General features: G+C 41.8%; 1 protein-coding gene across 1 annotated transcript in view; it reads right to left on the bottom strand.

Annotated features, from left to right (window-relative positions):
• Positions 1 to 17110, bottom strand: part of Pkd2 (polycystin 2, transient receptor potential cation channel) — a 39491-nt gene extending 22381 nt beyond the window's left edge. Inside the window, exons 1-2 of the mRNA XM_042668467.1 lie at positions 16406 to 17110; positions 8892 to 9005 (exon numbers count right to left, since the gene is read on the bottom strand). Of these exons, the coding sequence (XP_042524401.1) occupies positions 8892 to 9005; positions 16406 to 17009 (718 nt within the window). The 5' untranslated portion in view covers positions 17010 to 17110. The remainder of the gene's footprint in view (positions 1 to 8891; positions 9006 to 16405) is intronic.
• Positions 17111 to 22112: the final 5002 nt, after the last annotated feature.

The following is a 22112-nucleotide window of genomic DNA, read 5'->3' as shown; positions in this document are numbered from 1 at the left end:
CACAGCCAACAACCCCCACCAGGAACTGGACCTGCTGAAGGGCAAAAAGCACACAAGATCTGTTCTCACCCTTGCTCTCCTCCACATTTGTTGATCTAGGACATCCTTCCATGGTCTCCCAGGTCAAGGCACACTGAGGCACAGAGAACCCAACGCAACCATGACAACCCGTCATACTAAGCCTGTACACGTGTTCCTTACTCTCCAAATGGCACAGGAAGCAGGAATGTTGCTTCCCCCTAGACTGACTCTTCTCCATCTTCTCTGCCCTGCTTTGTACCTGAGGAGGACATACAGACTCTACCACTGGGCCAGGGCAGAGCGTTAATGCTCCTTCCTGTACTCTGTTCCCTCGCCAGGTGCATGGTATTTGGCTTGGCCACAGCTACACGGGGTTCCTGCCATGCCATAGCCTCCTCTGGTCCCTTTTCCTAAGCCTTTTCCTGAATGCCTCACTCCCCTGCAGGCCCCCTTAACATTGCCACATCCCCGCAGAAAGTCCTTGTATTCAGTTGGCTTAAATCTCCACCTTGTACAACTCTTTCTTTCCAGGGGCCCTAGTGATAAAGACTAGCTGCTTGTATGGGAACCTCTAATCTAAGCCATGGCCCTGACACAGATGGTCACAAGAGAATACTGAGTAGACTTAGAATAAAGACAGAAGAGGGTTAATGTAGAGTATTCTAGATTGTTGTTTGTTGTCACTATAAAGGAATTTGATATTTTTTTTTTACTTCTAAATACAGTAGGTATATATAAACACACAAACAAGTATTTTTATAGGGTCTCACTTATTTTCCTATTGGGATACAATATAGGGCCTGCAAAGGCTTTCACACCTCATATTTTCCCTTGGTTCTGCAGTACTCCTTTTTGGAAAGCTAGAAAAACAATGTCTCTAGCTTTGATGGTTAATCATTTGAACATATTTTAATCAGCCAACATGAATCCAGTCTCTGTCCTCTGCCAGGCCCTGGGTTGTCTCAGATATCTGTGTGTGACAGTCTATATTGGCCAACTCAACCTTAAGTGAGGACCAGAAAGGATGATCAGGCAATATTTAAATTTTACCACACACACACACACACACACACACACACACACACACACACACACACACACACACACAAACACCCATAAATTCTTATACTAGTTAGTTCTTAAGTCCTGAGAAAAATGTCAAAACAAGATATGTTAATACATACATCACCAAACTACCATTATGTAAAGTAACAATCTAGAACTTCAAAAGTATACTTAGATAGTACTTTAATTCTGGTACTACTGAGAAAAAAACAACAAATCTAGCAATTTTTTTAAAAACACAGTATATGAGGAGGGGGTGGGAGGGGGAGATGGGAAGGGATGAGAAGGGGAAACAAAGGAGAAGGCAACAATGCTTAATAAGAAATGTACTCATTGGGGCTGGGAAGGTGGCTCAGGGGTAGAGCGCTTGCCTTGCACGCATGAGGCCCTGGGTTCGATTCCTCAGCACCACATAAGCAAAAAGAAAAAAAGGAGGAAGTGGTGCTGTGGCTCAAGTGGCAGAGCGCTAGCCTTGAGCTGAAGAGCTGAGAGACAGTGCCCAGGCCCAGAGTTCAGGTCCCATGACCGGACCCAAAAAAAAAAAAGTAAAGAAATGTACTCATTACCTTGCCCATGTAATTGTAACCCCTCTGTACGGTATTTTCACACACACAAAAGAAAACAGTATGTTTTTCATCTTATCTAGTATGTAAATATTCTAATCCTTAGAACAGAACAGTACAGAAAATATTCTCCCCTCTAACAAGAGAAAAGTAAAAGTGGAAATTTAACAGGTAAGTATATAAAAAAAGTAAAATGAGATCATGGAAATTTAATGAAGACATGAAAGGAATGACAAGATTTTTAAACTATTAGTTAAAAATGGGGAAAAAGAGCAGTACCTTCAGAATTTCCATAAGAAACTTATTCAACATGAAAGGAATGAAAAAATATGTAAGGAACAAGGTATTTTTAAAAGAATTAACTACTATTGTAATCATCTGGCAAAAGAGGGGAGTACTGAGTGAAAAAGGCAATTTTATGTTGATAAAGTACACTAACACAATGATCTATCAAAAATTCTTATCTGTGGAATAAGAAACATTCAAGATATATTAAAAAAATGCATTACATAATATGAGGAGAACTCTTAAAGGTACACAGAAAGAGAAGGATTTACCGAAGTCAGAAGGAAGTTTCTAGTATGCCAAATGCAGTGTGACTAAATGGCAGAAGGGGAGAAAAAGCCCACAAGATTTGCAAATGGAGAGATCCCTAGCAATCCTGACAGGGCCTTTCATGAGGTAGAAGACAGCTTACAGAATCAATGAGAGTGTTCATGACAAAGTCATTAAAATCCCCATGTACTTTAATGGTTAATTCAAATCTCAAAAATAAAATAGTACATAAAAGTTGAGATGGAAATCTTTAAGGCACAGAAGCTACTGACATTGACAATGTTGAACTAATTGTTTAACTTTAGAAATAAGAGGAAATAGATATTAACATTTACATTACCAAAAGACAAAAAACATGTAAAGTCATGTTCTAAGTCCTTTCTATCTACTTTTTTATTATTGTAATAGTCAATTTTTGCCTGGTTATTTGTTGGAAAGGACAAGTTTTCAAGTCAAAGGCTTTAGCAACTATTTCCCATGGATTACGATGTGTGACCTTAGCTGCAGGTGTTTGTTGTGTAAAGCTAAGCAGATGTTTGTCACTGGATGTGGAATTTAGCTCCCCTCTGCCATGATCTAAAACAGATCTTTCCTTCAATGACTCTTGTTATCAGCCACCCAATCTGTGAATTCACTGACAATTATTTTTAGATGAGCATCTTTAAAAGCTTTCCTTCCTCTTTCTCTTTCTTTTTTTTTCTATTTTAGACTTCAAGACAATACCTCTTTTGAGAGTAAACAATGGAGATACATAGATTTCTTATTAAAAGGAGAAGACTCCTGCCTTAGAACATACCATACTGTATTATGATTTTGTTATTTATTTCTTCAGTTTCATTACTTGTTTGCACATCAGTGTCTTGACAGTGACTTTCCCACACAAGTGATATTTTTATTTAAAAATGTTACAATATTAATCCTTTATGAAATGTACTCATTACATTGTTCTGCCTTTTTTTTTGTCAGTCATGGGGCCTAAACTCTGGGCCTGGATGCTGTCCCTCAGCTCTTCAGCTCAAGGCAAGTGCTCTACCACTTGAGCCACAGCGCTACTTCCGGCTTTTTCTGCTTCTGTGGTGCCGAGGAAAGAAACCCAGGGCCTCATGCATGCAAGGCAAGCACTCTACCACTGATCCACTTTCCCAGCCTTTTAATATTGCCTATTTCTTTGGCCTATAGAGGTAAAATCCACTTCTGTAATATTCATTAGACTGTTTTAGTGATTTCTATTAATGTGCTTACACTGAGTAGGCCTGAGTAGTTTTAGAATGAGTGGGGAGCATAAAAAAGATTTTTATTGTAGTTTCACCAAACACTGTCCATTGCATTTTTCTTGTTTCAAATATCTTCTAAAATACTCATCACTTTCTCAAACATCAGCATGTACTATTGCTGTTTATAATGGCAAACCCTTCCTATTAGTCAGTACTTTGATGGTGAATTCATAGCAACCTCAGAGTTTAAGTATGAACAAATTTTGAATTAGAGGGAAAGTTGGATTGCTTAATTCACATATTATTTCCATCCTCTTGGTAAAATAGATTGATTTAAGGCAGAAGAAAAGAACTAACATAGGTAAGATGAAAAAAGCAGCTCTTACTTGGCATTGAGAAAATCCAGTACACTCTGGGCTCAACTGGCTATTATCTGTGGTTCGTAGAATGCATTGATAATTATTTCAGGGGAAGATTTACTTCTTATAGCTATTGTATAACAGATACAATATTGTATTATTTCTATTCTTACAATATTTCTCGTTTTTACAACAATAGTTGACAATAAATACCTTACAAATGAGGAAACAATGCTCAAAAAGATTAAATAACTGGTTCAAATTTACCTAGTAAGTGAGTTGGTGGAGCTGTGATTTAAATTCAGATCTAACTAAAAAAAAGTCTACACTTTTCCACCTATGTCAAGCTGCATTTCTGAGCTCTTAACTACTTGATACCAACTGTTCCAGTTAGAGGTATGGCTCAAGTGGTTCAACACTTGCCTAGCAAGTGCAAGACTCTGAGTTCAAATTCTAGTATTAAAAAAAAAAAGCTTCTGGTATGTAATTACACAAAACATTAATAGGATTAATTATATTATCTCATATTATCTCCTTTATACACACAAAAGTGAGTTTGATTTTCTTGGTCATGTGATACTGATAGCTGGCAAGATTTTGGAACTAATAATTAAAAGCATGATTATTAAGCAACTGGAAAGAACTCAATCACTGGGAACTAATAAGGAGTGAACTATGTCTGGTTGTCCTTACCTACTTGTGTGTCTGTGTGTGCGGGTCCTTGGGCTTGGGCACTGTCCCTGAGCTTTTATGCTCAAGGATAGTGCTCTACCACTTGAACCACAGCTCCACTTTTGGCTTTTTGATGTTCAATTGGAGGTAAGAGTCTCATGTACTTCCCTGCCCAAGCTGGCTTTAAACCTCAGATCTCAGTATCCTGAGCAGCTAGTATTATAGGCCACCAGTGTCTGGCTCTTATCTACTTTTGAATTTGAAAATGATTTTTTAATAACTGAAAAGAATTTATTTTAAATCTCTGATCATAAATGAATAAGAAATATGTTAAGTAAAGTTTCTGATTGCCAATAATAGACATTTTAAGGATTCTTTGACCAAGTTAGTGACTATACCAGTGTGATTTCAGTTGGTATGAGGTCATTCTGTTATTTCTCTTTTGGAGATTAAAAAACTGGAGTTTCTGGAGGCACAATAGCTTTACAAAGTTAGTAAATATCAGAGTTGTCTGAATTTAGAGGCTATTTTTTAAACCAGATTGACATGTAGTAGACAAAATCAGAAATAGTTGGGTTCTGATTATCATATAGTTTGCTTTTCTCTTTCTCATTCTTTTTCTTTCTCTTTTCATTCTCTTCCTTCCTCCTTCCTTCTTTCCTTCTTCCCTTCCTTCCTTCCTTTTCTTTTTCTTTTTTTTTTTTTGTACATTTGAAAGTCTTTTCCTATGAGCTTGCTTCATGACATTGAGCTAGATCACATAATGAAGTAAACTCTACCCAATGGGCTAGATTAACATACTGATGTTCTTAGTATCTTTTTTGACTTGGTAATTTACAAGGATAAGGACACAGATGATACCTCTGTTGACAGTGTGAGTCTGAGAGGACTAGCTGATAGGGGAGATGATGAACCCACATTTAGAATAATTCTCACAGATTAGAATTATGAGTAGATCCTAATGAAATGACATTTAAGCAAAGCAAAAGGGAAGAACTCCAGCATGAGCCAGGAAAATAGATGGAAATACTGCTTTCCATCGCAGGGCCAGAGTCTCAGGCTTATGCACAAGACGAGGCAGTCTCCCCAGTCTGGCTAAAGTAGCATCTACAGTGAAGTATCTGGATGATGAAGTTCACTACCCTGCACTGCCACCATGAGGGGCTCCAATGAGCACAACGCATGTGTGAGAAGTTTCCATTGTAGGAGTTATCCAATATCAGGATCCAATCACAGCATCACTAACTAAATGAACTGGAAGGTTCATCCTAGGGAAGACTGAGGGAAGAACGGACATCTCAAAGCAAACTTCCAAAGGGCAGAAGTGGAAGAGACATGGAGAGGCACTTGAAATTAGTGTGCTAGAGGTAGACTGTGAGGAAGGACATTCTATCCTAGCCACCTAAAAAGGAAACGATTTCCACAAAGTTGTTCTTTTAAACTTGGAACTTGCTCAACAAGGGAAGCAATCCCTAGGGAAGGGAGACTGTGGGAGAGAAAGGGGGTACTCATTAGAGGTCTAATTGTGCAACTATTAAGATCCTTTGTAACCAGAGATGCTACAAAACCAAGTATTTTTTATTTTTTTTATTTTTTTTTTGTCGGTCGTGGACCGGAACTCTGGGCCTAGGAGCTGTCTCTCAGCTCTTAAGCTCAAGGCAAGCGCTCTATCGCTTGAGTCACAGCACCACTTCAAACCTAGGGCCTCATGCATGCAAGGCAAGCACTCTACCACTGAGCCACCTTCCCAGCCCCCAAGTATTTTTTAAAATAAAATATATATGTACTATTAGAGGAAAGATGTAATTAGTATGAAAAAAAGAACAAAAAACTATAAACATTCTAAGTGGACAAGGAAACACATTTGTTTTGTGACTTCAAGTAGGCTTCTTAAGAAACTCTAAAATTTCAGTGTAATTCTCTGGCCTAGTTTCCAAACATCTGAAAACATCGAAACTTCTTTGAGTATGGCCTGAGAGCTCTGCTTTAGCGGATCTAGACAAATCTTAATTAAAAGAAAAATAAAATACTTGATAATTCTCAGGTTCAGGCACTTTGGGCAACCAGTGAAATTCCAGATATACTTTATTGGGGTAACCCATTTTTCCTAAGAAATACATCGGCATATGTAATGTTTGAAAAAAGTTAGTAATTCTAGTCAACTTATTTAAGTCCAGTTTAATATGTAGGCATCATTTCTATGCTAATATTCCACTTTTTTTTTTTTTTTTTTTTTTTTGCCAGTCCTGGAGCTTGAACTTTGAGCCTGGGCACTGTCTCTGAGCTCTTTTGTGCAAGACTACCACTTGAGCCACAGAGCCACCTCCAGCTTTTTCTGTAATTAATTGGAGATAAGAATCTCATGGACTTTCCTGCCTGGGGCTGGCTTCAAACTGTGATCCTTACTTCTCAGCCTCCTGAGTAGCTACAATTACAGGTATGAGCCACTGGCATCCTGCTAAGTATTCCAATTTCTAACAGCTTAAACCACAAAAACTTAATGTGTAACATCTCACGAGTTTGTTCAACTTTTAATCCAGCATACAGATCATTTTTCTGGCTTTTTAACATTTCTGGTTTTTTGTTACATGTTAAGAAAGTATGTCCTGGGCTGGGAAGATGGCTCAGTGGTTGAGCGCTTGCTTGCCTTGCATGCCTGAGGCCCTGGATTTGATTCCTCAGCACCACATAAGCAAAAAGAAAAAAAGCCAGAAGAGGCGCTGTGGCTCAAGTGGTAGAGCGACAGCCTTGAGCTGAAGAGCTGAGGGACAGCGCCCAGGCCCAGAGTTCAGGCCACACGACTGGACCAAAAAAAAAAAAAAAAAAAACATATGTCCTATCCTATGAGGAGTCTAACATAGTCACAAACTCATAGAAACAATGGTTCCCCAGGGAGAAGGAGGCAGGAGAGGGAGGTGTTAGTCAATGGATATAAAACCAAACAATCTCACGCAGACACCCTCTTCACCTCCCTCAAATATAAAACCCAGTGAAATGCGGGGAACTGAAAACTAAACAAGCAGGGCTAGTAATCACACTTGAAGGAAAACAAGTAGCTGTGAAGTCTGCATCATTCTGAATACTTAGAAAAATAATAGTGTAATTGGACTTTCAAATGGGTAAATTTGAGGATATGTGCATTATATCTCAATGAAGCTCTTTCCTCCTCAAAAAATGCATCATGAGTTGTTTTTAAGAAGTAATGTTATCTTTAAAAGCATGAGATATTCTTTCCTAAAGTTTTTAGACATTCCTTCTAAAAAAAAAACTCAGAAAATTACTAAGTAAAAACCAAGAAAGTGATATTATTCATGAATACATAGTTTTTAGCTGAAATAAATTCTTTTTAAAACTTTCATTTCCATTTGGATAGGCAAAGTCTCAAAAATCTAAACAGAAGCCATGTACTGCTAAAGCTCATTTAGAAAGTTACTAGTACTAGGAAAAACCACTGTGAGGGTATAAACAGATATTCAAACATTATAATTAATAACAAACTTAAACGTTTCACATTTTATGTTCAACTTAAAAAAATTTTTTCATAAATCTAGTAAATTAAAAACCTGTCTTTAAGTTTACAGAATTTAGGCAGTAAAATCAATAAAAATTCAAAAATTCAAAAAATACTGATTAACTTCAGATACTCTCTATATACAAAAAAGGGGATTCTTTCCAAAGGTGCTATTAATTTTTTAACATTTTTATGTGCAAATATGAGAATGTTCTTCCCAGAGAAGTTTTGTAAAGATCCAGGGTCATAAATCTGCTTCTTTTTCTGTCCTTATGTAGGGCTTTTAGTGAGCAAAGAAATACTCTTTTCATAGATAAATCTTTCCCCTGTGACTTTCTAAACTTGTCAGGCTTTTTTGATTGTTGTTGTTATTGTAGTTGCTTATGCTGGTCCTGGTGCTTGAACTCAGGGCCTGAGCGCTGTCTGAGCTTTTTTGCTCAAGGCTAGCACTCCACCAAAGCGAGCTTCAAACTGAGATCCTTAGATCTCAGCTCCCTAAGTAGCTAGGATTATAGGCTTGAGCTACTTGCCCCTGGCAAATGGTTTGGAGACAGTTCAGGTTAACACTTCCTTAATCTAATGAACAATGCAGTCAAATCACACTGCTGCTTCCCTGGAGGAACCATAATGGATTCGAGAAAAGACTAACTTCTCCTTCCTTTCAGTTCTTAATGAAAACCTTGCTTAGAGCCTCACAGGTTTATACTATAGACCTTTCCTCCTAAAAGACCTAAATGCCAGCAGAGGAACAGTCACATTGAGGAAGAGGAGAATAAGAAAGACATGGGTGGTGATACAAGTTTCCTGTAGAGTAAATGTTCAGAAGTTATTGAAGGTTGGAAGAAATAACTAATGAGAATGAAGGCATTGACATAACATAGCCAAACATTTCCAAAAGGTGTCCATTAGTAGAAAGAATGGGTCTACTTACAAATACACAAGACTATGAGAAAAAGGAGGTACGTGACCAGTTCCCGTAGAACACTTTTAAGGTATTTCTCTCGGTTAATGCTGCTTTCCTCCATGAGTCTCGTTCCCCAGAGACCTTTAAAATAATAATGAAAAATGATGTCATTTATTAAAGAAATTTCATGAATGGCAAAAGGAAAAAATGAAGTAAATAGTATAATTGATAAAATAAGTTCTCATATACAAAAATGAATGTATATGCATATACATCTATATATATGTGAGAAAATTGAATGCAACTAAGTAACTAGTTTAACTTATTCATTTTCTTTTGCTCAAGGCTGGTACTGTATCACTTGAACCACACCTCTACTTCCTACTTTTGCTGGTTAAGTGAAGATAGAATCTCTTAGATTTATCTGTCCAGGCTGGTTTTGAACTTCTATCCTTAAAACAGCAGTCTCCTGTGTATCTTGGATTACAGGCGAGAGCTACCAGCATCCAGCTTTAACTGATTCTTTATAGGCCAATTGATGCATACTCTTCAGACTAAAAGTAACAGCTCATCCATCTTCTTCCCTCTTTGGGAAAATAGTAAAATCAGCAACCACATTCTATATTTTAGCAGACAGATGGAAAAAGTATTGGGCTGGCTTAGCAAAGATGACCTAACCCTACATAATCTGGCTGGAGAGTTACCGCAGATTTGAATCCAGCCAGCAGACACGATGGCTGTCCAAGACCCTGGTAATGAATAGTGCGGTCAAGTCACACTGCTGCTTCCCTGGAGGAACCATAATGGATTCCAGAAAAGACAAACTTCTCCTTTTTTACAGTTACATTTGGTTGGCTGTTAATAGAGCCTTGCAGGTTTATTCTATAGACCTTTCCTCCTAAATGACCGAGTTTCAAACACCTAAGCCACAATCAAGCCACATGGAGAAAAGAGGAAAGCAATATAGATAGAACCTTTCACTTCAGAGAAATGACTTCATCATTAGTGTTAATGTCTTTTTTAAAGTCTTATAATAATAGTGGTTCTACTTTTGCTTCCCCTTCTTTCTTTCCAGCATCTGAACTCAAAGACATTGTGTTACACATCATAGGAACACAAACTTATGACCAGGTTTGCATCTGCCAAGATCTGGTAGTTGTCAAGAGAATTACTCATTCAGAAGAAATGCAGCAAGCAGAATGTTTGCTCACTGAAATGCTCTCATCCTGAAGAATCATTACAAATTCAGATGACATGGAAAATTACAACTAAGGAGAACAGAGACAGGCAACGATCCGGCTCAGTAGCCTTGGATTCAAGCACACCAGCACTTGAGTGAATTTCTTTTATGGAAATCAAGCCTAACAGACACAAAAGTAGAGATCGCTAGTCTCTTTACCATGAGAAAGATTTCTTTTACTACTAGGTCAGTGATTTTATTCTTTCCAATTGTGTATGGACAACCATGAAATAAGGAAATAGGCATGCTTCTGATTTGTAGTATTCACAAATATTGTGTAGCCCTTAAAGAAACCACACTTGTACAGATTTTACTTAAGTTAAACTTGCAATGGCTTAAGGTAATTTAATATGGCCAGTGAATGAGACATTCACTTTTTCTAAGTTATTCTATTTACCCCCTCAAATACTAAAGAGCTTTAAATTTTTCCCACTGTGTGTGTATAGTCTTAGGAAACAGGGACTCCTTTAAATTCTGATGGGTGAGAAATGACTGAACCCACAAATAGGAAAAATAACTTGCTTGTAGCCAACTATTTCCTGTGTTTAGCAGAGCTAATAAGGTAAGAACAGTTAAGGATGGAGCTTTTAGCCTAGCACCAGTGGCTCACACTTGTAATCCTAGCTAGTTAGGAGGCTGAGATCTGAGGACTGCAGTATGAAGCCAGTCTGAGTGGGAAAGTCTGTGAGACTCTTTCCTCCAATTAACCACCAAAAAGCCAGAAGTGAAGCTGTGGCTCAAGTGATTAAGAGGTCCAGCCTTGAGTGAAAAAAAGCTAAGGGACAGTGCTGTGGCCTTGAGTTCAGGTCCCAGAGCTCTTGACCAAAATGGTGGCATCTCACCAACGAAGACTACCATGAAAATTTCCATTTTCTTCCCCTTTTATTTGTTACTGGCATCAAACTAGAATTTGGGAGTTCACCACAGAACAGGTCTTTCTATTATCCCCCACATGGGGTTGATGCTATAATTCTGACAGCTGTCTTTAATCTCACTCCCTACCATTCCAGCTCACAAGGGTTTGTAGCCTCCTCACCCCACCCTAACTTGATTAACACTATCCTGACCCAATTTCTCATCTCCACTTCACCTCATCCTCTACACTCCTCAGACTGATGTGATCCTACCTGCCTCCTACCTGAAGCCTCTCCTGGCTCCAAATGCCTAAGTACCAATGTCATAACATGCATTTCAAGTTCGCTTGGTCTTGCTCCAGGCTCTGAAATGTTCCCCTCCTTCTTCCAAATAGAGCTCAACATTGACTCCCTTGCGACTCCACTGAACTCCTCAAACAGACCTGTTCCTCTCCTCCTGGGGTTACTTCCTTACCCAGAACCTGCCATTGCAATTATTTACCAACATCTATTTCACCTATAAAATTAGGCATCTGGAAGTTAAAAACCTATACACCTGGACAGTGTGGGTGAGGCGATGCAGTAGGGGGCCGCCCTGTGCACTGGAGGGTGGTGAGGACCTTTCTTGAACTTTACTCAGTAGATATCAGAAGCATTTGCCTTCCACCCTGAGTTGTGCAAACCAAAAATATGGGTACTGCCAAGTGTCACCTGAAGGGCAAAAGCTACCCCCTGCTTAGGATAATTCTCTGCTAGTGATGAAATAACACTTAATTCTGAAGCCTAAACAGGAGAACTACCTGGATACTAGTGGCTCTTTGTAATCCTAGCTACTCAAGAGACTTAGGTCTGAAGATAGTGGTTAGAAGCCATCCTGGACAGGAAAGTCCATGAGACTCTTATCTCCAATTATCCAGCAAAAAGCCAGAAGTGGAGCTGTGGCTCAAGTGGTAGAGTGCCAACCTTGAGTGAAAAAAATCTAAGGGACATCACTGATGTCCTGAGTTCAAGCCCTAGTCCTGGCACATTAGGCACACAGACACACACATACACAGATACACACACACACACACACACACACACAGCTCAGGATGCTGAGATCTGAGAATCCCAGTTCAATGAGAGCAGCCCAGGCAGACAAATCTGAGGGACTAGTATCTCAATTAACTAGCAAATAGCAGGAAGGGGAGGTGTGGCACAACTAGTAGAGCACTAGCATTGTGCATGAGGCTCTGAGTTCAAGTCCCATTACTGGTATACACACACACACACACACACACACACACACACACACACACAAAGGTGAATGCACTCTCTGTTAGACATCAAAAGGCAGAGAAAATGTAAGTTAAACAGAATTGCAAGACAATGAGTAAGTTTGTATTGACAGTCACTTATCACATACAAATAGCACAATTTCAACGTCAATGTTTGATTATTTTAAGAAAGGAAGAGTAGATCTACTATTGCACTTGAGCCCTAGCTATAATGTGACAGAGGTTGCTAGCTATCAATCCCATTTTCCCCTATAAGACATGTACATACATAATGCTTTCCACTGTTCCTTGCAGGGCTTCTTGATTATATGGTGAAGAACTTCACCAATGAAGCATGAGTAGAAGAGATGTGGGCCAGATGGGGTTCAATTGTAAAGTGTTTTAGGTCTAGCAAGGATAAGGCCTTGGATTCAATCCTTAACACTGGAAGAAACAAATATAAAGACAAGGGCAGTGGCAAGTCTTTTCCCAGCTTCCTGTGACAACTTGGAAAACCAGCCTTGCCCAAGCACACAATAACAAGTCAATTCTCTGGGAAAGCCAGAGAGGAAAGAACTTCCTGTCTACAAATGCCCACATAGAGGAGAGTGGTTACTAACCTGGAATCCCTCTTTGAAGTGTTATGAGAAGAGATGAACTTCAGGGCATTAAATTCAGACAATTTGATAGATCAAAGATGGCTGCCACAAATTTACTTTTCTACTAAAAAGTTTGATGATGATGATGATGACTGATCATAATTAAACAAGATTGTTGGGACAACTTTAAGTCTGAGGCAACTTCAATTTTCTCCAGGCCTTTCAGCACCTCCTCCTGGCTATCTTTCACCCAGTCTTCCTGATTTAGTATCTCTTTCTACAGACTCTCCTAAGCACCATGCTACTGACTTACCCTCTGTCCCTGTGCTCTGTTCTTGCTCAGAAACCTTCCCAGCTTCTTAATAGTTAGGGATATCATCTTAATTCCTTGGTTAGACGTACTGTCTAAGGAACAGAAAGACCATTTACTGTCCACTTGGGACTCGTGGCACAACCCTAGGATGCTAAAGCTTAGAAGGGGACTATGGAGATTAAGTTCAATTCCTTGATTTTATAAGTGAATTGCTGAGGCCCGGGAAGTTTAAGTGGAGTTACATAAAGTCAGAAAAGCAGGAGAAATCTAGGAAAGCACCTGATCAATCCAGACCTCAATCTCCCTTACCTTTAAGACTTGCAAAAGCTATTTTCCATTCTAATCCTAAGGCATTGTTTACAGAGTTTATACACTATTCCATCACTTGTAATCCAAGAGGGAAAATAACCATAGCATATTCATAGCTATTTATTTTACATTTCTGGATTCTGTCCATCAGAAAATAGCAATTACTCTCCTAATTTTTTTTCAAAGCTGCTAGTAAAATGCTACCTTCGTGAGAGGTGTTAAATAGTTAATGAATGCTGCTTAGCTAGTGATCAAGAAGAAGGCCAACTTCATTTTTCTGTCACAGAATATGCAAAATAATATTTAAAACTTGTCTAAACTTAAAATTTCCCAAGTCTCTTCTCCTAGATTGTCAATATAGGTATTATTGGTATTTTTACATTTCTGGTTTATTAGAAAGGATATTAAAAAGGAAACAGAGGGTGAGGCACAGAGACAAGAAGACACAGAAGCTGAGGCCCTAGGAAGAGATGGGGGGCTTCTATTTCCTCCAGGGTTCCCAACCGCCAGAAACCATGAGTTCAGCCAGCCCCAAGCTCCATTGGTAAGGGCTGACTATAGGTTTTTAAGACTATAAAAAGGGGCTGGGAAGGTGGCTCAGTGGTAGAGTGCTTGCCCTGGGTTCGATTCCTTAGCACCATATAAGCAGAAAAAGTGGTGCTGTGGCTCAACTGGTAGAGCGCTAGTCTTGAGTTGAAGAGCTCAGGGACAGCGCCCAGGCCCAGAGTTCAGGCTGTACAACTGACAAAAAATGTAACTGTAACCACTCTGTACATTACTTTCACAATAAATTTTTTAATTAAAAAAACTTGTAATATGCTGTCATGAAAATATGTATTTCAGCCGGGAGCCGGTGGCTTACGTTTGTAATCCTAGCTACTCAGGAGGCTGAGATCTGAGGATAACGGTTCAAAGCCAGCCCAGGCAGGAAAGTCTGTGAGACTCTATCTCCAATACACCACTCAAAAACCGGAAGTAGCACTGTGGCTCAAGCAGTAGAGCGTTCACCTTGAGCTTAAGAGCTGAGGGACAGCACCCAGGCCCAGAGTTCAAGCCCCATGACCGACAAAAAAAAAAAAAGAAGAAAATATGTATTTCATCTCATTATATTCTATTATTGAGCTAGTCAATCAAGTATTCTATCAATTACTTACTGAGATAAAAAAGATCTTGTGAGTTAACATTGTTTACTAACTTATAAAAAATTATATTTCAGTGACTACTTTTTTAAAAGCATGATAAATATTTATATGGCAGTATATAGAACTCAGGGCCTAGGGCAGGTGCAGCTCTAGACTGCACCTTCGGTCTGGCTGTTTGCTAGTTAATTGGAGGTATTGCGGACTTTCCTGCCCCAAGTGGCCTTCAATATCCATCCTCCAGGTATTAGTCTACTGAGGAGTAGTTACAGATGTGAGCCATAGATACCCACCATATTTTTTTTGGGGGGAGGGGAGGGTGTCAGTTGAGGCTTGAACTTAGGGCCTGAGTGCTGACCCTCTGCTTTTTTGCTCAAAGCTGGCTCTCTACTACTTAAGCCACAGCATCACTTGCAGTTTTTTGTTGTTTCTTTGTTGTGGTTACTTGGAGATAAGAGTTGTAAATTTTCCTGCCCTGATTGGCTTCAAATCTCTATCTTCAGATCTCAGCCTCCTAAGTGGCTAAGATTACAGGCAGGAGCCACCAGTACTCAGCACATAATTTGTATTAATACAGTTAGGGGTCCTATGACGTATTTGTGCAGTCAGGTTATCAAAAAGAGGAGCTTTTGTTTTCTACTACCATGCCCTGAACTAGATTAACATAAACATGAATGTGACAAAAGTACCAAATGTCTTTTTATAATTTATGCAGCACTTATAATATGGCAGACTTGTTACCTATTTCACTTAATTCTCCTAAGAAACAAGTCAAATACTAAATATTATGATTATCTTATTCTTTTTAACAGTTACAAATTTTAATAACCAGAAAAGATTAAATATAGCTATTTATTGCTCAAGGTCACACAGTTAGTGATGTGGGATTTGAATGTAGGCCTGACCAATCTTTCTCATGCTGCTACTATATCACTGGGATAGTTTTTCATGTGATTCGAAACTGAACCAAGAAGGAAGGAAGGAAGGAAGGAAGGAAGGGAGGGAGGGAGGGAGGGAGGGAGCGAGGGGGGGGGGCAGAAAGAAAATCAGAAAGACAGAAAGCAAGCAACCACACACATCACCAGATTAGCATTGATAACCTAATGAAGTCCCTCCCACAACTGGATAACACCGTTAGCTGCAGAGGATTCCTGGCAGGTCAGGAGGGCAGGCAGCACCGACTCCAGAGGAACAAACTGAGAGCCACATAAACTTCATTTTGCTTTTTTGGGGGGGTGGGGAGGCGGGGGGGGGCGGTGGTCTTGGGACTTGAGCTTAGGGCGCTGTTCCTAGGCTTTTTTTTTTTTTTTAAATCAAGGATGGCACGGCTCTATCACTTAGCCATATGTTCAGTAGTTAATTGGAGATGAGCGATTCACTGACTTTCCTGCCTAAGCAGGCTTCAAACTTCAATCCTCAGATCTCAGCCTCCTGACAGCTAGGATTACAGGCGCGGGGCACCAGCGCCCGGGTACACTTTTCTGTTTGCTTTGGTGATATTCAGCAAACATGCAGTTGCGACCGCAGTCAGTAGTACCGGCAGCAACATTCCATTTACTTCTTCGCAGAAGTAAAACACAGTTGACGTAGCCTAAAGAAAGGGTGGCACCCAACAACTCTGCACCCACACCGTCACCGCGAAATTCCGAACTGGGTACCGGAAATGGAGTGGAATTGGCAGAAGTGGGGACTGCGCTTCCCAGGGAGGCGGGCCCGCGCAGGGGCCGCGAGGAGGAGCCGCGCTGGACCTCGCGACCCAACTCGGGCGAGGGTCCGACCCACCTCCCGCAGGTCCGGTGTGTGCATCAGCCCGGGCGGAGCGCGCTCTTACCTCGCAGCCCGCGAACCAGCCTCTCGGCCCAGGCCACTCGGGGCGGCTGCCCATCCAGCGGGAGGTGGCGGTGCCGCGGGTCCCCGCCGCCGGCCGGGCTGGGACATGGTGGGGCCTGGTCCTCTCGTCGGTGCCGCCTCCCGCTTGCCGGGCCCGCGCCGTGGTAGCCCCCCAGTCCCCGGCCGCGGGCGCCCGACGAGCTCACCGCCGAGGAGGCGGCCGATCTCCGGCTGCCCGGGCGCCACTCCACATCCATCTCCACCACCATTCCTCCTTCCTCCCCTTCCACCTCGTCGTCTTCGTCGTCCTCCTCAGCCTCGAAGCCCGGGTTGTCGCGGCTCCACGCCTGCCTGGAGCAGGACGAGAGCGGCGGGGAAGGAGAGGCCGACGCTCCCGCCGGGGGGTCCCGCGCCGCAGCCTGCCGGATGCGCTCCATCTCGATCTCCAGGCCCCGCTGCGGCTCCCGGAGGCCGCCCGGGGCGCCCAGGCCGGTGCCCACGGCCGCGCCACCAGCCATCAGCCGGCCCGGGCCCGGCGATCGGGGCGGTGGCGGTCGCCTCGTGTCCCCGGGCTGCTGCGGCTGCACGCGGCTGGAGTTCACCATCGTGCTCACTGGCGTCCGGGGCGCACAGGCGCTGCGCCTCCCTCGGCGGTGCCCGCCGCAGGAGCCATGTTCTTTTCTTCCCGGGTCCCCGTTTCCTCTCCGCCCCCGACCGCCCCGCACTCCCGCGTTCCCGCCCGCCCCCTAGTCCTGCCCTCTGGGCCCGCCTCCTCTCCGCCTCGCCGCGCCCAGCGCCTGCAGCGCGCCCCGCCGCGCGCCCCCTCCTGCCTTCCTAGTGGAGCCGGATCCCGGATAGACGCCCACATTCCACTCGAGTGGAAAGTTCGCGAAGCGAGGGAGCTGCTGGCCCTTCAGCCTGAGGGGAAAGGAGAGGGGTCGTGGCTTGCCCAATCTCGGGACCCATGGGCCCTGATTCATGGACTCACCGTGCCCCAGTTTATCCAAGAGCAGAACGAGGTGAGAAGGAAGGCTGAGAGCTTTCCAGGGAGAAATAGTGAAATCCAGCCCGAACTCAAGTCCTCGGAGAGGCAAAGAAATACTTCCCACACTTAGAAACTACCAACCAACGGCGAGGCTGCCTTGCTTTGCCCAGCCATCCTCTCCGTGGCCCTTCTGTTTGCTGGATGGTTTCTTGTCAGTCTCTTTCCACACATTGTGGGAATCTCAAGGGTTGGGGCCCAGGGCCTTCAGCTCTCTGGGGCTGGACAGCTAGATGTCATTTCTCCACCTGGCCAGCACTGACCTCTGCATAACAGGCCTCAGGCCTAAGTCTAAGAGCCTTATTTTTGTTCATAACATATCCAATTCAGCGCTCTGCAGATGTCTTAAACTCCACCTCTCCTAAACAACAACAACAACAAACGTTCCCCCCTTGTCTTTTAAAACTGCTTCACCCCTAGTATCCTCAATTGTAGTTTCTATCCTCATTTCCCAGGGTGGCCCTTTCATTATTTTCTCAACTCAAGCCTCCGTACTTGGGCCTAAAGGTTCCCACTCCCCCCATCTGAGAAGGGCTTTGCTATTCATTCCTCTGGCCTTTCATTGTGGCCAGTGTTTTTTTCACATTGGGACACATGACTTCTATCGCTCTTCCTGAATTGTAGAACTAAAGGTGCTCATTGATCACATTTTTGCTTAGACACTTCATCGGCTGCTAGCATTAAAAGTTAATGTTTAATTTCAGTAGTCTGGTTGATTTATATATTTTTGTGCCTGAACTCAGGGCCTGGGTGCTATCCCTTAGCCTTTTCCACTCAAGGCTGGTGCTCTAGCAGTTGAGCCTCACCTCTACTTTAATTTCTTTCGTTTTTATTCTTAAGTTGCTGTTCAAAGGGGTTAGAATTTAACCTTTCATGGTTCTTTGCATCTCCACCCATCTTCTCAATTTTTCTGGTTCCATTTTCATGTGTGTATACTCAATAATATTACTGCATTTTGCATCCTTCTACATTTGTCTACCCCCATCCCTTGACCTCCTCACCCACCCAACACATTGCGGCTTTATTAAGCTGTTAAGTTAGTGGTTCACACCATTGAAATCTTCCCCAGTGTATACCATGCTTTAGTTAATATGTTGTGTGTATAAGCATATGGCCCAGTTGTATATGTTTACATATGTATTTATAACTTAGACCTAACTTCCACGTATGGTATAAAATGTGTCCTTTGTCTCTGTGAGCCTGACTTACATCACTTATTTTTTCCAAGTTGATGCATTTTCTTGCAAATTACTTAATATCATTCTTCCTAATGGATGAGTAAAATTCCTACATATATGTGTATAAATGTATATATATATATATGTATATGTGTATATATACATATATATCACATTCTTGATTTATTCATCTAAGGGCATCTGGGCTATTGTTTCCAGGGTTTTTTTTTTCTTGGTAATTAGAGATAAGATCTTTTAGAGACTTTTCTGCCCAACCTTACTTCCAACCTCCATCCTCAGATCTCAGCCTCCTGGGTAGCTAGGGTTACAGGTGTGGACTTGTTGAGCCACCAGCCTCCAGCTGGTTTAGTAAAATTTCAAATTCACTCCTATATTACTTTGGTAGAACTACCGTAACAAAACAGCATAGACTAAACAATAAGAAAATTGTTAAACAATAGAAATTTAAACAATAAAAATACATTGTCTCACAAAATATTGGCTAGCTTCTTTGGAAGCTTCTCCTTTTGGTTTTCAAATGACCCAGTCCTCTGTGTCTTTGATCTTTCTTCAAATCATTCTTTCTTCCAAGAACATCAGCTGTATTGGGATAGGAACTAGCATAATGATCTAGTTTAACTTAGTTGCCTTTTTTTTTTATTGTGGTCCTGGGGCTTGCATTCAGAGCCTGGGTACTGTCTTTGAGCTTTTATGTGCAGACTAGTGCTCTACCACTTGAGCCATAGCTCTCTACTATAAAAAAAGAGCCATAGCTCTTTTTTTATAGGGGCTAATTATTTGGAGATAAGAATCTCATGGACTTTTATGCCGGGTCTGGCTAACTCTTAATTAGCCTTTTACGGACATAGTTACGTTTGCCATGCTAGCAGGACTTCACCATGTGAATTTGGGAGAGGACTCCATTCGGGTCATGGCAGCTTGTAAGATTCTTTTTTCACACGGCCTCCCATATTGTACAGCCACCCATGCAGCTTTGTTGGTTCCTACGCACTAACACACTGATTACATTTGGTTGTTACAACTACCTATCACTTGATCTTGCAGTTTGTCAAAATATCTGTGCCCTTCATGTGACTGAGTTTCACAGAGGCAGGGCTGGTGATAAAAGGAGAAACCAGATCTGGCTGGTGCTATTCATCACGCTGGTCTCTAGGCATTTCCAGTATATTGAATGAGAAGTTGAGTGTACTCAACCAAGTGTGGTAGACTTTGATCTCAAGAGAAGACCACTTAAACAAACAAAAACACAGCAATTGCCAATCTGAATAGAAACTGATGCCTGCCTTGTGGATGGCTTCTAATGATGCAGGGCTCTGAGTTATGCCCCTTGTGCTGCATTATCAAAACTTCTTAACAGACACATGGCAGAAGAAAACCAGACATGAAAGGAAAGTTGGAGAATGGAGCCAAAGTAGTCTCCTGGAGAACAGTATAGTTCAATGTTTTCACAGTGTTACCTAGAGATCTCTACAAAGTCTCCAGAAACTCCAGATTTCTTACCTGAAATTCTGAATCTTTTCAGAAGACTCTGGGTACCAATATGTTCCAAAAGGAGGGACTTTTATAAACATGTTCCCCAGAATCCCACCGTTCATTATCTAGAGTTTCAGCTCTAGAAGAAACCTCAGTAGTTCTTGATTCAGATTTACTTCTCTTTTGCTACAGGGCACTGACCCAGGAAGTATATTGCCTAGGTCTACACCTTGCTTTCTACTTCCTGGCTATGTGCCCTGGGAGAAGTAACTTCACCTCACACTTGAAGGACTAGGTAAATGGATTAGGTAAAAGGACTAGGTAAACATGTGTAAGTCCACCCATTCCCCATTCAGTACACTGGGTGCTGTATGAATAGCATTTGTTTCTCACTGCTCTGGAAGTTGGGAGTTTCAAGATCTCAGTGCCAGCAGAGTTGGTATCTGGTGAGGAGCCACTTTCTGGTTTGCATGCCCCCTTCTAGTTTGCATCTTAAATGTCCCTTGCAGGCTTATGCGTTATAGGCTTAATTTGCCAACATATGAGCAGTGGTGCAGCCTCTATGAAGTAGGGCCTGCTGGAATTTAGGTCATCAGAGGCATGCCCTTGAAGGGAATATTAATATTCTAAGCCCTTGTCCCATCCCTCTCCTCCTCTCCTTTCTTCTCCTCCCTTTTCCCTCTCTTTCCTTCCTCTCTCCCTCCTTGTTTATGCTGGTCTCCCTATCTCTCTCTCTCCCCCCCTGCTGCCTTTCTACTCAGCTACTATGAGGTGAGCAGCTTTGCCCCACCATGTACAATCTACCTTGATATTTTGCCTATATACAAACCCAAATGCAACAGAAGAAACTGATCATAGACTGAAGCTGTGAGCTACAATGAACTTTTTCATCTTTTTGACTTATCTCAGGCATTTTGTCACAGAAATGGCAAAGCTGACTGGCACACGTTCCTTTGGACTTTTTCAAAATAAGAGCACTATTACATTTGATAAGGATGCCATCCCCATAACCTTCACCTCTCAAAGGCTTCATCTGCTAATACCATCACTGTGAACTGTAGGATTTCAAAGTACAGAGGTTTGGGAAACAAACCTTTATTCTATAGCAGTAAGTCTGCAATACTGTCTGGAACAACTTGCGCTTTTTCCTTACTTCATGTATTTAACAGCTTGAGTGCCTCACTTTTGCTCACGTGGTCCTTGAGGCTATGAATTTCTCTCCTTGTTCATAGAATTCCTTTCTACAATATTCCTTTCTATAATCTTCAAAGCTTATTTCCTTTTTTAGATTTCTTTTTGTAAAGGTGATATGCAGAGGGGTTACAGTTCCATGTCAGATATTGAATACATTTCATTTTGAAAAGTGTCACCTCTTCCCTCATTTACTCCCAGTTTTGTTTTGTTTTTGTTTTGTTTTTGTTTTTGCCAGCCCTGGGACTTGAACTCTTCTTTTGCTCAAGGCCAGTGCTCTACCACTTGAGCCACAGGGCCACTTCTGGCCTTTTCTGTTTATATGAGGCTGAGGAATTGAACCCAGGGCTTCATGCATGCTAGGCAAGCACTCTAACACTAAGCTACATTCCTAGCCCTTTCTACCAGTTTTTTTTCCCTTCTGACCCTCCTTCCCTACAAGTTGTATAGTTCATTTTCAACATAGTAAGTAGCATCACTGGTGAATGGCTTCACCCTTTGTCCCATCACTTCTGTGCTTCCCCTTCCTAAAACCCTACTTCCTTTGAGAGGTTTTCCTTACTAAAGTGACATGTACAAGTTGAACTTTTCTTCATCTGACTGCCATACTACTACTATCATAAGTTTCAGGAGTCAGTAGAGTATAAGGTATTGTATGGGATGGGTAACACAGCCTGACATTATTTGACTTCATTCCATCAGTGTAGGTCTGGAGGAAACATGCTCTAAACCCCATCCTTAAGCCGGATGCCTAGGGCTCCTATCTGTAATCCGAACTACTCAGGAAGCTGAGGTCTGAGAAT

Source organism: Dipodomys spectabilis, unplaced genomic scaffold (assembly GCF_019054845.1).
Source record: "Dipodomys spectabilis isolate Male_0828 unplaced genomic scaffold, ASM1905484v1 ptg000436l, whole genome shotgun sequence".
Lineage (NCBI taxonomy): Eukaryota > Metazoa > Chordata > Mammalia > Rodentia > Heteromyidae > Dipodomys > Dipodomys spectabilis.
This window is presented reverse-complemented; position numbering and strand designations above follow the sequence as displayed.